Source organism: Peromyscus leucopus, chromosome 1 (genome assembly GCF_004664715.2).
Source record: "Peromyscus leucopus breed LL Stock chromosome 1, UCI_PerLeu_2.1, whole genome shotgun sequence".
NCBI classification, from domain to species: Eukaryota; Metazoa; Chordata; class Mammalia; order Rodentia; family Cricetidae; genus Peromyscus; species Peromyscus leucopus.
The window spans coordinates 87,024,359-87,040,634 of record NC_051063.1 but is presented as its reverse complement, the minus strand read 5'-3'; the positions used below and the strand labels follow the sequence as shown (position 1 = coordinate 87,040,634).

Below are 16,276 nucleotides of genomic sequence, written 5' to 3'. Positions count from 1 at the left end.
ATTTAGAAGAAGAGACAAGAAAATCAGGAATTCAAGGCCATGTTTGACTATGTGTTAAGTTAGATGCCTACTTGGAATGCATGAGACTCTGTATAAAAAGAAAAAATGATAATAGAAATGAGGCTAAGAAGATGGGTAAAATGCTTGCTAGTCAAGCATGAAGGCCTGAGTTCAGATCCCCAGCATCCACATAAAAAGCCAAGCATGTCAGCATGAAACTTTAGTCCTAGCACCAGGAGGCAGACAGGAGGATCCCTAGGGTTCACTGGCCATCCAGTCTAGCAAGTTGGTGAGTTCCAGGTTCAGCAAGAGACCCTGTCTCAAAAAAATAAGTTGGTGAGTTATAGAAAAAGACACCTTATATCACCTCTGGCCTATACACACACGTGCACGAGCGCACGCACAGCCACACACACACATACACACACACACACACACACACACACACACACACACATGCATTCACACATGCATGCACATACCTGTACCACACATGCACACAAATTAAAGAATAATAAATGAACTAACATTAAAAATTGTGCCCACATATCAAGTGCTCAGCAGTTACTGGTGGCTACCACATTGGGCAGCACAGATACCCCACACCTCCACCACCTGAGAAAGCACTGCCAAACAATGCCAAGCAACTGCAACAGCACAGGGCCCAAGTCTTCCTACCCACGATGATCACATCTAAAGTGCAGCGTGAGCCATGAAGACCCAGCAATCTGAAGAAAGCTGGTTCTTTCTGCAGAGCCCCAGAGGCATCCCTATAACAAGGCAGTGATTTCGAGAGGTGCGTCAACACAGGAAGGAGGCTTCCCCAACCATTCTAATTGAACATAAAGACTTCAAACTCCAGATCGGAAGCAGAGGGAAGCCTACGTTTAGCAGAGAAGGGACAGTGATTTGTGGAACGCTGTTATTAGGGAGCCGCGGCAGCCTCTTATCACTGTGCAATTTACACGCTGCAGAAGTGGCAGCTTTTTATTTTGCAAGTGGAGAGTTGCTGGTCTCCACGGCTCACTCTTCCATTCTCCTTTCTGCTCCCATTTCCACCTTTTCCATGCTAAGCTTTCGAGCTCTATCTAGCCAGCAAATCTGTACGGACCAAAGGCACGCAATTTAAAACAAGCTTCCTATTGGAAACTGGATGGTTGCAAGTATGTATTGGCAGTAATTTTTAGAAAAAGAAAAAGAGTCTTAAGGAAGACAGGAACAAGAAGATAAATCAGTGTTTCTGACAAACTTGGGTACTAGATAAAGAGTTTTAGAGGTGTGTGTGTGTGTGTGTGTGTGTGTGTGTGTGTGTGTGTGTGTATGAGACAGGGTAAATAAATATGAATTCCAAAAGAATAACAAATATTTTATAGTCTACTATTATCCATCAATAGAGCACTGCTTCTATAAAATACCACATTCCATGACACACTCCATCCACACAGACACACACAGTTTTATTTTCAGAGATGTGAGTGTGCTCAGGAAGTCCAATGGCACAAAAGCATAGCATATATGTTATGATTCCAGCTGCATAATATTCATGAGGCTGGGGAGATGTCTCTATCAGTAAAGTGTTTGCCACATGAGTGTGAGAACATAAGTTCAGTCTTGCAGAACCCACATTCAAAAAGCCAGACATAGTGGCAGGTGCTTAGTTATACCAGCACTGGTGAGGGCTCTAGGGTTTGCTGGCCAGCTAGTCTAACCCACTTGACAAACGATAGGTCAATGATAGAACCTGCCTCTAAAAACAAGGTGGAAGACACCTAAGGAATGACATCTGTGGTTAGAGTTAGCCTTCACATGTGTGTACCTCCACCTTCACATACACATATTAGCCAGCCCACTAGGTAACATGTATGCAAATACATACATTGAAAATGAGGCTAGAGGAAAAGGCACCAACAGAAGTATTCAGGCACCAATTCACTCTCTGGTACCCAGCACTCAATAGATATCTGTGAATTGGTGTTATTTATGGGAACAGGCATCAAAAGCAGTAATTTCTTTTCTTTATTGTACTTTCCTATAGTCAGCATGTTTTCCATTTATCACTGGTTAAAAAAAATATTTGCAAATACTTAGACTCATAGATAGCATCTTTCAGACTGATGCAAATCAAGGTAAACATTGGACTAACAGGGCCTATTTTAGGAGCTAGACCACTGTGAAGTGTGGGGGTCTCATGGTAACACTGCACACCTCATATCCTGATCCTATGTTTGTAGGTACTACCCAATGGGCCACCCAGCATCTGTCCATCTCTACTTCCTTGCCGACCGTTTCCAGGGCTTTCTGATCAAGCACCACGTGACTAACCTTGCTGTGAGCAAACTGGAGACACTGGAGACATGGATGATGCCAAAGAAAGTCTTCAAGATCGCAAGTCCCCCCAGTGACTTTGGGAGGCTTCAGTTTTCTGAGGTAAGAGGCCGAAGACTGTCAGTCTTAATTGTCTCCTCACGCTCTCTTGCTGGCCTCTGTGCTTCACCTGACACTTAGTGTTGGAAATTGAGAAAGAGAATGTTTGTAGAGCCATAAAGATGAGCTTATTCTGTTCCTGGAGACAATTTCCCAGTCGCATATACCGGAACCAGCATCATAAACAATGCAAACAGAGAGGTATAGTAGTGTGTCAACATCTTGGAACAGAATCAGCCTAGAAGCATGGTCTATTGTTTTAAGGCCAATTTTATTCTCTTATTTTTGCATCCCATCCATTGATTTCTTCTAAGCCCGTTTTAGTAATCAGCCAGTAACAAGGCAGGTTTCTCATGAAGTCATGGCATTAGTACCATTTAATGGATTAGGTGAGGTTTATGGACGTCTAACTATTTTCTAAATAACTGCTAAGACATGGAAAATCACAAAATTGATTCCACATCTCACTGGCCACAAATTCCATGCTTCATTTTATGCCGTTATTTTCCCCTTTTTCCTACCACAGGGGCTTGCTCCTAAACTTTAGAAGTAGGTGGGCTGGTGACCATGTAAATGAATAAATAGATAGATGGGTGAATGGGCAAATGGAGCTGATTGGTTTTATTAGATGAACTGTCAAACAAATGGATGGAGGATTGAAGCATGGTAGTATAGGTGGGTATATGAATGGACAGATGGATTGATGGGTGACAGATGGACAGACAGATAAGTGATGGAAGGGTAGGCAATAGGGTGGATGATGATGGATGGATAGACAGATGCAAAGATGAACAGATGGATGAGAAATGGACAGACATTTAAATTAATGTACATATAGGCAACAAGATGGATTGATGATGAATGGATGGATGGATGCATGGATGGATGTGGATGGATGCATGGATGGATGCATGGATGCATGGATGGATGCATGGATGGACAGGTGGATGGGTAGATGAATGGACAGATAGAAGTATGAACAGATAACGGATGGGTGGATGGATAGATTGGTGGACAGAAGTGTCAGAGATGCTTGAGTAGGCTAACTGCAGATGTATGAATCCATAAAATGTTGCTCACCTCTGCTCACAACAGCATCAGCTTTTAGAAATGTTTTTGGTTTGCGTGATGACTTACTGGTACATCCTTGTCACATCATCCCTGCCTGCAGACCCTGAAGGCCCCACATGATCTGGTACTGTTTGCCTCTCCACCCTTGTCCAATACTGTACTATTTCTTGCTCATAGTTTCTGTGTCTTTGTCAAACACGATGTCCTTATTCTTGACTTGAGTTTGTCATGTCCCTTTGCCTAGACTGCTTTCTCACAGGTTGTCCTGTATGTTTCAGTCTTTTATTTTTCAGTCATTCTGATCTAAATCCAAAGAGGCATCTTCAGAGACACCTCCCCTGACTAGCCCTTTGTATCACAATGGCAACATTAAACACCTACTACTTCCTTAATTGCCTCTTTTAGAAATTACAATGCCATCTTGCTGATTTATGAACATGTCTTGATTTTACACCAGAAAACTGGACCTCTATCTATCACTCACTGCTGCATCCTCTGCACATACCCTTAGTAGAAGAGCCATGTCATTAGTAGGTGCTGAATACTGTTGAATGAATGTGACTGTCCCTGGGGCTGGGAAATGCTGGAAGGAAGTATGATGGAGCTTGGGCCTCATGACCCCCACAAGTATGTTTGAGTGCCAGGTTAAGGTTGAAGAGTGACTTTTGATATGCAGGAACTTGAGAGTTTAGGAGTATGAGGGAGAAATCTCACTTGCTTATGTTTCCTTGCCGGTCCTTCTTCACTCACTGGGAGCCTGTCTCTTTGCTTCGCCCCATGACTGAATAGATTCCCTGTCAAACAAGCATGAATGAGTTCCTTATAAACTCATGTTTTTAAGGAAGGTTCCATGGGGACTGACTAGCTCTGAGATGCTATGGCAGCCAGGCCCATAAATTACTGGAGTTAGCAGGGCAATTAGGTACTGCTCCAGTTGGATTCTGTTCTGGGGTCCCAAGCAGCCCATTGAAGACATTCATGTCCCATTAAAGAAATGAATGCCTGGGGTCTGGACTTTCTCTGTTTATCAGACAACTATTGGGTCACTGGGTACCTCTGGCAGTGACAAGAGATAGTTGGCCATCACATGGCTAGTAATTTGTGAATGTTTTCACTATGAATCCCACAGCCCTGGTGAGAGGACAAGTAATTCCACCATTAGCAATGCAGGCACAGGAGGCAGAGGCCCCAACCTTGTGTGTAGAACTTTTTTGGTCATGTTTATTTAATGGCAAAGATAAAGAGCTAAGCAAGAAGGAAGGAAGACCTAAAGGGCCACTTATAAACAGTGTAAGGGTACCCTTGATATTATCATGGTCTCAGGATCTTTTATAGTGGCAGATGGTCAATTGAGATTTCTCTAACATGCTGGCCCATGCCATTGATTGGAGAAAATGGTGCTCACCAAGGACCTACAATATGCTAGATTTATGAGAGACAGTCATGAGCCAGACAAGCTGTCTATTGTGACAGAACTGGATTCTGCTGGGGCAGGCAGACAAGTAGTGAGTGAAGAAAAAATAGTTCACCTAGTGACAAGTATTTCAGAACAAAAGGAAATCTATTCATGTGGTTGCTCAGGCTCAGGAGGCCAGTGAAGGCAATCTCTAATAGGATGGTTTCTTCTGGAAGGCTTTTAAAAATAGATCAGGTTCAAGCTGACACTTGTAAAAGAGCCATATCATCCATGGGAAGATCTAGAACATTCTGAGTGGAGAACAGAGCATAGGCAGATGTCCTGAGATTCTGAGCAGAAGCTTGGCATGCTGAAGAAGAAAAGGCAAGGCCAGAGCATGATGAATGAATGAGATGGAGAGTGGTTGAGGTCATGGTTGATGATGATGGGGTTAGGAGCTGGGGAGCAGTATAGGAGGCTTGAACTTGAACATTTATTTGAACTTCTGCAATAGCCCATTTTGCAATGAATGATTGTAGACTTTCACACTAAGGCATTGTGGATGATGACAGACATGACAGAGGTGACAGAAATGGGCTGCTGAGAGGGAGACTCCCTCTCCTCACACTTCGAGCAGGAGGCATGTGATATCCTTCATGCTCCTCGGTTTAAGACAAGGCCCCATTTTTTGCAAGCTGATCCACACTCTCCAGCTTAAATGACTCTGGGAATACAAATTTCAGGTAACTGTCCACCCCCATTCCTTTAGAAAATATAAGAGCAATGCTCCAAAGAGTTCCCTGAGCAGTTACAATTCATTCTGTATGACCCCAGCATGGCTTTGTGACCATTCTTATTTTTGTTGTTAGTAGTGTCACAAGAGTGGGTGTCCAGAGTATGGTTATAAAGAGAAGTCTGTCTGCTCAACCCTGATCATTAAGTATGTATTCAAGTTTAAGGTAGGTAGCTAGATAGGTAGGTAAATAGATGGATGGATACACAGACAGACAGAATGACCAGTAAATGATAGAGTAATACACAGATATTTAGACATGATGGATGGATGGATGGATGGATGGATGGATGGATGGATGGATGGATGGATGAATAGGTGGGTGGGTACATTTCTTGGTTGATGATATTTGGGATAGTATATACATGAGATATTGTTTCATGGGACATAGATACTATGAAATAAATAATTAATAGGTATTGCATATTGGCAGGAGATGGATAGATGGGTAGATGTATGGACAGTTGTATGGATGGATAGATGGATGGATGGATGGATGGATGGATGGATGGATGGATGGATGGATGGACGAACAAATAGATGATCCATTACTGGTAGACTTCTTGGACTCACACAACAAGTTATTGATTCTGAGTATCAGTTTCATCTACACACTGAGAATAGTAACAAAGTTCTCCTTTTCACAGATAAGAATATCACATGAGCAGGTACACGCAGATGCTCCACTTCATACCTGGCCAGTGCGAGCCTTTGGTGTTGACGTGGAACTATGTGTCCTAGGTGAAGAGTGGACATAGTAATTCCAGGCAACAACACAGAGAAAGAAGTTCAGCTACTGTTTGCTGTGCATGTACAGGAACTTCTCCAGTGGACTTGTATAGCCACACCTTCACCTCAGCCTATACACCTGAACACATACAGACACACAGGGGGGGGCAACTTTACATTGTGTTCAGTGTCTGCCACCTCAACCTATACACCTGAACACATGCAAACACACAGAGAGGGGGGGGGCAACTTTACATTGTGTTCAGTGTCTGCCACCTCAACCTATACACCTGAACACATGCAAACACACAGAGAGGGGGGGCAACTTTACATTGTGTTCAGTGTCTGCCACCAACATACCTATGTGCACACGTCAGAAACACTAAGTCACTCCTCTTAGGGAGCACCCCCCTTTTTTTAGTAAGAAGACCCTCTCATTTAATTTGATCTAAACCATCAACATAGCCCAGTACCAAGGATCTATGTGGCTAATTCACTTTCTTGCTAAGCAATTTACTTACCTATTGGGCAAGCATTGCTTGAGCACCTACCATGTGCTCGGCCCTCTTGGGGGAACCATAGAAGAGTTGAGATCCACACAGAGCAGGCTCTCTTCTCACAGGCTTACATTACAGAAGAGGGGAGTCATGTGTTAAGGTGTTCAGGGAGTCGTAAGGATACCTGTCAGATAAAGGGCTGGCTATGAAAAGGTGTGAGGAGGTATAGATATAACCAACCGTCTTATTAAATAAGAAACACAGAAACAATGCAAAAGAGAAAGCCGAGAGGTCAGAGCTCAGAGCTAAAATCTCACCCTTCCGCCTGCGGTGTCCCAGCTTCCCGAATGAGACCCTATTTCCTGTCTGTTCGTCTATTTAAAGTATTTTGTTCTGCCTTCTCATTGGTTGTAAACCCAAACACGTGACTGCCTCGTCACTGTCTGAATGTACAGCCCCCTAGGTCTTAAAGGCATATGTCTCCAATGCTGGCTATATCCCTGAACACACAGATATCTATGGGATTAAAGGCGTGTACCACCACCGCCACACTCTTGCTATGGCTCTAATAGCTCTGACCCCCGGGCAACTTTATTTATTAACATACAATCAAAATCACATTTCAGTACAATTAGATTACCACCACAAGGAGGTAGGGTATTCCATTCAGAGATGAGGAGGGGTGGCTTGGTAAGTTAAAAGGCCTGGAAGAAGGCACATATGGAGCAGGATAGGTAGATGGTTATGGAGGGAAGGAACACTTGGAGATCATAGTGAGGGGTTAGTACAGACCCAGGGACAGTAAGAAGCCCTGAATAATGAAGCAGCATGTGACAGCTCCCTGATTCCTGAATGCAGAGTAGCTTGAAGATGACAGAGTGGAAGGAGGAAAGCCAAGAGGCTTGCCATGCAGCCACCCAGATGGTGCATGGGAAGAGTGAAGGCATGTCCCATCTCCCAGGTCCAGAGCAGAATGCTTTGGAGAAGCCAAAGCCAGGCCTCTACCCTTATGCATAAGGACCACACCAAATGCAGGTGTGCCACTTGTGGAAGCAGAGGCCCAAAAAGAGCCCAGCCTCACCAGCTGAGTAGGAGGCTATTACTTTGAATGGCATGCAGGACAGTGTTTATTCACACTCGCATCCGGTTCATGGGTTCAAGGTTTGGAGTCAAAGCACACAGCATGGTCTTGGCACAGCGGGGTGCCAGTGCCCTGGAGTCCCAACCTGAGCAGAAGTTCCATGAGTCCCAGGTGACTTGGAGCCTCAGTCTCCTCATCAGTGAAATGGGTAAGTGCAACCATGGACCTTCCTGGGACTCAGTGGTTTCAGGATTTGTTTTCCTGTTTCAGGTTGGCACTGATTGGGATGCCAAAGAGAGGCTGTTCCGGAACTTCGGCGGTCTCTTGGGGCCCATGGATGAGCCCGTGGGGATGCAGAAATGGGGAAAGGGACCCAATGTGACTGTGACTGTTATCTGGGTGGATCCTGTCAATGTCATCGCAGCCACCTATGATATCCTGATCGAATCCACTGCGGAATTCACACACTACAAACCCCCCTTGAATCTGCCTCTGAGGCCTGGGGTCTGGACAGTAAAAATTCTCCATCACTGGGTGCCAGTTGCAGAGACCAAATTCCTTGTCGCACCTCTGACCTTCTCCAACAAGCAGCCCATCAAACCAGGTGAGTACTCTCAGAGTCCTTGCAGAGGAGAGCGTCCATCCTCATGGACCCCAGGAATCCCATGCCCAACATGGAGCATGGAACTGCCTTGCAAACAGCAAAACTTCCCCATCTGGGATTTTTTTCCCTACTTGTTTACCCTATAGAACTTGCTCATTCCTTCTCTGTGCACAGAGGCAAAGCCATCTGTGTGAGTATTTGTCAGCTGTGGGCCCACTGGACTTCCACAAGGCTTTGCTCATATTTAAGACAAGATGGGGACTAATCCTAGGCATACACTGAGTTTTAGCATGGCTTCTTGGCTGCTTAGAAAATAATAATTACTGTTGGGATTCTGCTCATAGAAAATGTGATACCCTAAGTAAAAAGGAGAAACCACACACTGGTGGAAGGTATTTGCTCCCCAAAATACACTAAAAAATCTCATAAATAAGAGTTTGGCAGACTATGAGCCCCAGTCAAATATGGCCACTTTTGGTCTTTGTAGACATCTCACAGGAACCGGTCATGAGCACTTGTGGACATCATGCCTATGTCTGCTTTGGGGCTTTGGTGGCCGACACCAACAGTTGGGACAGAGACCGTGTGGCTTGAAAATCAGTCTTTTATCCTCTGAAGATGGTGACTGCCATTGGCAGCTAGAGAAGAGAGAAGAAAGGAAAGAGAAAGTATAAATTCCCCAACATGTGTATAACATAAAAAACCTTTCCCTTGTTAATGAGAGATCATAATGAAATATAGAAACAAAAAGCAGTTCCAAAGTGGGAGATAAACGTGTGCTTGTGACAGTTGGGCAGTGTCATAGGGCAGGTCAGAGATGCAAGGGCATATAGCCAAGGCTCCTGAGAGATGAATATGTAGGATGAGTTTGGGGGATGGGTGAATCCCTTCTCCTCGTATTGAACATACACACACCCACCACACAGAAGTCCCACACTTAGGTATAGGCTCAAGCAGAAATAAAGGAAAGAATCATAGCATAACTGTTCATAGAACACAGGACCTCAAACAATCCATAAGTTTCCACACACAAAAGGATAGTGTATAGTCTGCTTACACAGTAGAGTCTCATGTAGTGGAGACAGCAGTAAAGGCTAGCTAGCCACGTGCAGCTGTAAAGCATGATGGATGAGGAAAACCGATCAATAAGCAAGCCATAATTAAGATTACTTCATTTAAGTTTCAAAACTAGGAAAGTCAACAATATATTAAGTATTTCAGGATTAATGTCTCAGCAGGAAGCTAAAACAGAAAGGCAGCTGCTAACATATGCCTCTGGCCATAGCTTCACAGTGTGCATGGAGGACAGAGAGAGGGGCACTTGACCCCTAATGGCCCACTTGTTTTTATTCCAGGCAAAGGATTTACACTTGAATTTCTATTTTTCGTCCACCTTCTTTTGTCAATAAAATCTTGGGTTTCTTTGTTTTGTTTTGTTTGTCTGTTTAGCTAAATTCTTACCCTTCAGATATGACCACTGTAGACAGTTAGAGCACATCTTTCTAACATCTTTTTGCAGCCTTTTAAATCAGAAGCACAAGCATGTGTCTTAAAGCACAAAAACATGGTTAGAATGCCATGGTACATTCTGTACCAAACAGAAATTGCAGCTTTCTCAGTCAGTGTGTGCAAGTTGCCAGCCAAAGGGATTCCACAGTCAAAGAGCTACAGGCTGTTCCTTACTGGACATGGTACCTTCTGTTGTCTGATGATGACATTGTTACAGAAAGTGCCACAAGGAAGATTCTGGAACATGAAATTATATGTGCCCAGGCTCACAAGACAAACTCATAGAAACAGGATTTCTGAGACTCCCAGTACAAACACCCCTCAGTGTCTATATAGAATTGGTTCCAGATTCTTCCTTGATAACCAATGCACATTCTCCCGTTTACAGTAGATCATCTCTAGATGGCTCTTTATGCCTAATACAATATGGATGTATACACACAGATGTGGCATGTTGCTTAAGGGATGATGACAAGAAGAGCAATGTGGGCATGGTCAGCACACACACACACACACACACACACACACACACACACACACACACACACACAATTTTCCCCAGGAACTTCCCTGAGTAACAGAGAGGGATCGGTATCTGGACAGTCCATCTGCGTGTTACACAACACAAGCCCAGGAGCTAGATGCACATGACAGTCCTGCTAAGTGGGAAGCATTCTTGGCAGGCACCAAGTGCTGTACTGATAACAAGGGCCAGGAAGGCATAGATGTGGGATGGATGCCTGCAATCCTGAAACTAGGGTCTTGGCATGAATTCTGATAGCTCTTGCTAAGTCTTTGGGCTAAAGAAGCCAATATCTAGATACCTGGTATTTTCTTGAGATTGAAGCCTGGGCCTCCATTCTAGAATCAGCCAAGGCAGAGCCTATCTACTTAATGTCTTCAAGTGTTCCTTAATGGGGCACCCATTGCATCCCTGAAGATTTAAAAGCCAAGTGTGAAGAAGGGAGATAGGAATCACACATCCTCCCTGCCTCAAGTACAGTATAGGACAGTGCAAAAGATGCTCTCAATCCACCCATCCCAAGAGAGAAGCCCAGCACCCTGATCATGGTCCTAGTCTCTCCATTTTTCCTTCTGTGATTTCCAGGGAGTCGGGAGCTGTTCTCACCATTCCCAGAAAAACCTTGGGGTCAGTTCTACCCCGGAGGAAACAGTTCCCCTATTGGCAGTAATTGTATTTGTTAATGAGACGAGGAACACTGAGGTGGGAGTAATGCAATTTGAGAAATGATTCATCTTGAGTAATTTGCTATTGTTGCATCCCCAGTAATCTCAAGAAATCTGATGAGGTGGAATTGAGGAAAATTTAATTATGGAGGCAAGCCTCCAAGCTGATGCCATAATGCCATTTCCCACATTAACCTCATTTCTCATAAAGTGCTTTTTTTTTTCATGCATCAACCACAGTATTTTGCTCCCAATATTCAATGTCTGTTAGCTGTTCCTTTTGCTTCGGATTGTCCTGCCTTTTGTTAGCCTTAATTACCTGCCCCTACCTCTGCGGGGTAGAAGCACAAAGAGACTCTCATAGAGAAGTTAGGACATGTACCAAAGACAGAAGGCCCTGTTCCCCTGGCACATCCTGCTGGTGCTACCAACCCTGTGTTCCAGTATCCTGGCTATGGCCAAAACCTAATTTATTGGAATTTAACTTGACTAAGAATAAGAACCTCTTCAAATAAGACACACCTTGTTTGTCTCCTTTACCCCCAAACTCTTACGATTTCTTTGTTCTCCCTTTAGCCTGAAGAAGACTCAACAGTTCTCTTGTGTGTCCCTGGCTTTGATTACAAACTCTGAATTTGTAACCAAGCCTCCTATGGGTCTAACTAACTGGTGCCATGTTGAGTGTCCATATTTGCCATATATAAGGACAACAAGCTTTCATAAGGCCGGTGCCAAAATAAAAAGAAAACAACCCTGCCTTAGCAGTGAGCTAGTGGTTGAAACTGCATAGAGCATCATGGTGGACAGCACAGCTTTGGAGTCAGACCACTCTGGATTGAGCTGACTATAGCATCTGTTTCCTCATCTATAAAATGAATGAGATAAAACCAGCCCTATCGTTTTCTGAGTGATGGGATCATGAATTAATAACAGTCAATGCATTACCCCCAGAGTACACAGGAGGCATCCTCCCCCCCCCCCGCCCCCCGCATCTTATCAATGAGGAAACTAGGACACAGGTCAGAAGTTACACACCTTATATGTGGGATTTGGGTCCTGAGGCCATTCAGCCCAACTAGATCCCACAGGCAGAAAGGCTGACATCCAGGAGGTGATCAACAAGTCAGAGCTGTTAAAAGGGCACCCCACCCCCTCTGGCCCACACTGCAGTACTGAGTTCACACGCCATCCTTTGGACCAGGCTGCCAGGGAAGCAAGAATCTGCAGCTTCTCCAGAGTTTATGGCAGTCACTTGGCAGCCACGCCTTGGCTTTGAGGCCAACAGACTTAAGTTCACGTTCTGGCTCCAACAATCATTACTTAAGTGATTTGGTAATGAGGCTTCACCTTTGCTGTTCCCTCTACCTGGAATTCTCCTCTCTGGCCTTATACATATCAATCAATACTTCATTCAAATGTCATCTCCTCAGGAAAGTCTTCCCTGCCTATCCCAGACTATTCTCTAAGCCAGAGCATAGCAAACATTTCCCATAAATGATACATAGTGAGTATTTTCAGCATTTTAGAAAAAAAAAAATGCTGCCTCTGTCTTAACTACACACATTCGCTAGCAAGCATTCCAGAACAGTAGTGGAGACTACATCAGCAAGCAGGCAGAGCAGTGTTCCTATGAAACTTTACAAAAACAGAAGGTGGGCTGGATTTGGCTGAAGGTCCAAGCTATGCTGGGCTCAGTTTCCTGTTTATCACCTTTGTGACGTTTATCACTACTTGAAATGACTTTCATTACCCGCTCGTGTATTTCCTCACCATTGACAATCCTTCTCCACTCTGAACCTGATGTATTTGGGTGCCACTGTAGCCCCACCTCTCTGGCTCTCTGGCTCATCCCACCATCTAGCACAGAAGCTAGTCACTACATTTAGCACATCTGTGCCCAAGAAATAAATCATCCATCACTTTTCACATCAGAGAGGTTTAGTACAAAGCAGATGCTGAAAATGAAGTGTTGAGGGACCAGGGAGGTAGCTGAGTCTGTGACATGTTTGTCATCAAGCAAGGGGGCCTGAGTTTGCATCCTCAGCACCCACATAAAAAGCCATGTGTAGAGACATGCACCTGAGACCTCAGTGCTGGGTGCTGAGCAGGTTGATCCCTGGAGCTCAGCGCCAAACCACCACATAACTGGACAGATGAGCTGCAAATTGAGTAAGAGACCTATCTCAAAAATAATAAGGTATTGAGATGGCTCAGTGGGTAAAGGCATTGCCCTGGGAGAAGCAGACCCCCATACACATGCACACACACACACACACACACACACACACACACTCATGCACGCACATACACACACACTACACATAAGTAAAAGTAACAAATCAATCTTGAAAGAATGGATTGTTTAATCAATAAACGTCTGGACCACTGAAGATAACCCATAAGTGTGTGTCAGTAAGTAAAGGTGCCATGCCCTGCATACATGAGGTTGTCCAGTGAGTTCAGGGAGCTGATGCCCAGTGTACCTTGTTGCACTGGTTCACAGTAAGTAGATACCTGGTTGATGACTCTTCTAAACACCTCCTTGTTTCCTTTGGCTTTCAGAGGAGGCATTGAAGCTGCACAATGGGCCACCTCGCAGTGCCTACATGGAGCAGAGTTTCCAGAGCCTGAACCCGGTCCTCAGCCTGCCCATCAATCCTGCCCAAGTGGAGCAGGCCCGGAAGAATGCAGCCTCCACTGGGACAGCACTAGAAGCCTGGCTGGACTCGCTGGTGGGCGGGACTTGGACTGCCATGGACATCTGTGCCACAGGCCCCACCGCCTGCCCAGTCATGCAGACCTGTAGCCAGACAGCCTGGAGCTCCTTCAGCCCTGACCCCAAATCAGAGCTAGGTGCAGTCAAGCCTGATGGCCGGCTCAGGTAGCAGTGGCCACATGGGACCAATGGAGCCTCAATCCTGGCCTCCTCCCTTGTATGGGGGTTGCCTTTTGTACAAGGATCTCTGCTGACTGTAGAATGATAAAGAGAGGGTTTGGAGGCCAGAGAAGAGTCAGCCTGTATTTGTCAGGCTGGCCTCTGGAGTAGGTGACTCCGTCCCAGGGCCACAGTGGTCTCCCCTCTTCCGGTTGCTTCTCAGTCCTGCGGGCTCCTGTTCTCTCCCTCCAATGGCCTACACTTGTCCCCTTACAAGTGAGTTTTCAACTTTTATTTTGAGCAGCAGAACTTTGTTTACTCAGCACAGTCAGAGGTGGAAGTGCAAGATCAGGATGAAATCTAGGCTGCTCTGGTTGAAGCTGAGTTGTGTGAGGTTCCTTCCCGAAGCTCAGCCTACCAGGTGATGCTTTCTCCAAGGGCATCTCCAAGGTACCTCTTCTGAACCCAAGGGCTCTGTTTAAGCCAGTTAGACAAGCACTGCCCTGACCAAGGGTGGGATCTCCATCCTGGCCCTTCCATTTATCTCTTGATTTCTGTGGCTGGGAAACCCTGTGACCATGCTAAAAGCAGCAAGCTGCTGGTGGCCACACTCCTGGCCTTCCCGGGAGGTGGAGATGTGGGAGAATTCCAAGGTTCCTGTTGCCGCTCAGTGAGCTATTTTCCCTGCAAGCCAGAGAGGTTCAGGAAAGCCTTTTGATGTGACGTGGCCAAGGTTCCCTAGACATGTGACTGCCAACTTGCCATCTGTCCAGGTCAGCCTCTTCCAAGGCTGTCACAACTGGTAGCAGGAACAGGGTAAAACATAGAGAGCTAGAGTTTCAATTCTCCCACCTGCTCCTGGGCTGGGAGACAGCTGCTGTGGTCTCTTTGGTACTCAAAGGGGAGCAGTGGAGAACCAAGGCTCTGAATCTCAACGGGGGGTTCCTTGGACCCAGCTTCTAAGCTGGATGGCAACACAGAGGCACCCCTTCTATTCTGAGGTCAGGTACCCCAAACCTTTGTGAACTGTGCACTTGGTGCTGTTGACTGTGACCAAACTGCATGGATCAGACTTATTTTACCCAGGAACAAACATTTCAGATCGGGTCCTTCATTTCATACCCTTCCTCGCCTAGGGTGCCAACAGGCTCGGTCTGGCTAAGCCACATAGGAGGAAGGTTGAGTGTCAAAATAGGGAAGATGGTTCAAAAAATAGTGTTATTCATATTGCTTGAGTTACCAGAAACCCAAGGGTTTTCATTGCCATGTGTATTCTGGGGAGGACATTGAGGAAGAGCATCCGCTTCCTCATTGAGTCTCCCAAAAGACAAAGTTCTCTGGGGAAAGTTGTGTCCATCCTTATATCTCTCCCAGCATGGATAAGAAGGTACTGAAGTCCACCCTGACAGTGCATCCAGTGCACAGCCCCTTCCCCATCTAACATGGCGGGCATAGAGAAGGGACCCTTGGTATTTATTATTTATATGTTTTAGTCAATGACTAATTAGTAGGTGCTGTTTTTTGCAGCTTGTCAATTACGTTATCTTACTAACTAAAATTGCCTTTATTCACAAAAGGCTCCCCCTTCCCTATCTTCCCTGGTCTGCCTGCCTTTCTCTCTCATTTTCACTGTTTCTACACCCTTCTGGCTCTTAGAACAAAGCTGAGGTGTCAGATACCATGGCAGAGTTTCAACCAGTGCCATCACTGTCAGGAAGTTGACCCATGTGGATGGCTGGAACCTCCCTTTTGCACAGGATTTTGATCTCATCTGTCCCTCTAAATTCAAAAAAAAAAAATGTTGGAATGCCTGAGTAACCCCCCCCCTTACTCTGACCCCTGCCCCATGGACAAGGATGTGCTGGGCTTATGGCTTGGGTTGAGGGAGAAGTGTGCCGAGTGTAAAACGCTAGGTCCACCCAGTTGCTCTACACATCGGGCTTCTCATGACCAGTTTAACCATGAGCACAAGCTTCCCTAGCAGAGGAAGACAGAATCCTTCCAAGAGTGATTGCTCTTAGGAGGAGGGCTGGGGACCCAGCCAGGAGAGCTCAGGAGGTAGCTACTGTCTGCTGGTCATGGAGCCATCGGGCAGCTTTCTCGAAAAAC

At 45.4% G+C, this 16,276-nt stretch overlaps 1 protein-coding gene across 1 annotated transcript in view; it reads left to right on the top strand.

Annotated features, from left to right (window-relative positions):
- The window catches only part of Xylt1 (xylosyltransferase 1), a 296,511-nt gene extending 280,519 nt beyond the window's left edge, over positions 1-15,992 (top strand). Inside the window, exons 10-12 of the mRNA XM_028867781.2 lie at positions 2,232-2,427; positions 8,262-8,595; positions 13,855-15,992. Coding sequence (XP_028723614.2) covers positions 2,232-2,427; positions 8,262-8,595; positions 13,855-14,177 — 853 coding nt within the window. The 3' untranslated portion in view covers positions 14,178-15,992. The remainder of the gene's footprint in view (positions 1-2,231; positions 2,428-8,261; positions 8,596-13,854) is intronic.
- The last annotated feature ends 284 nt before the right edge of the window (positions 15,993-16,276 follow it).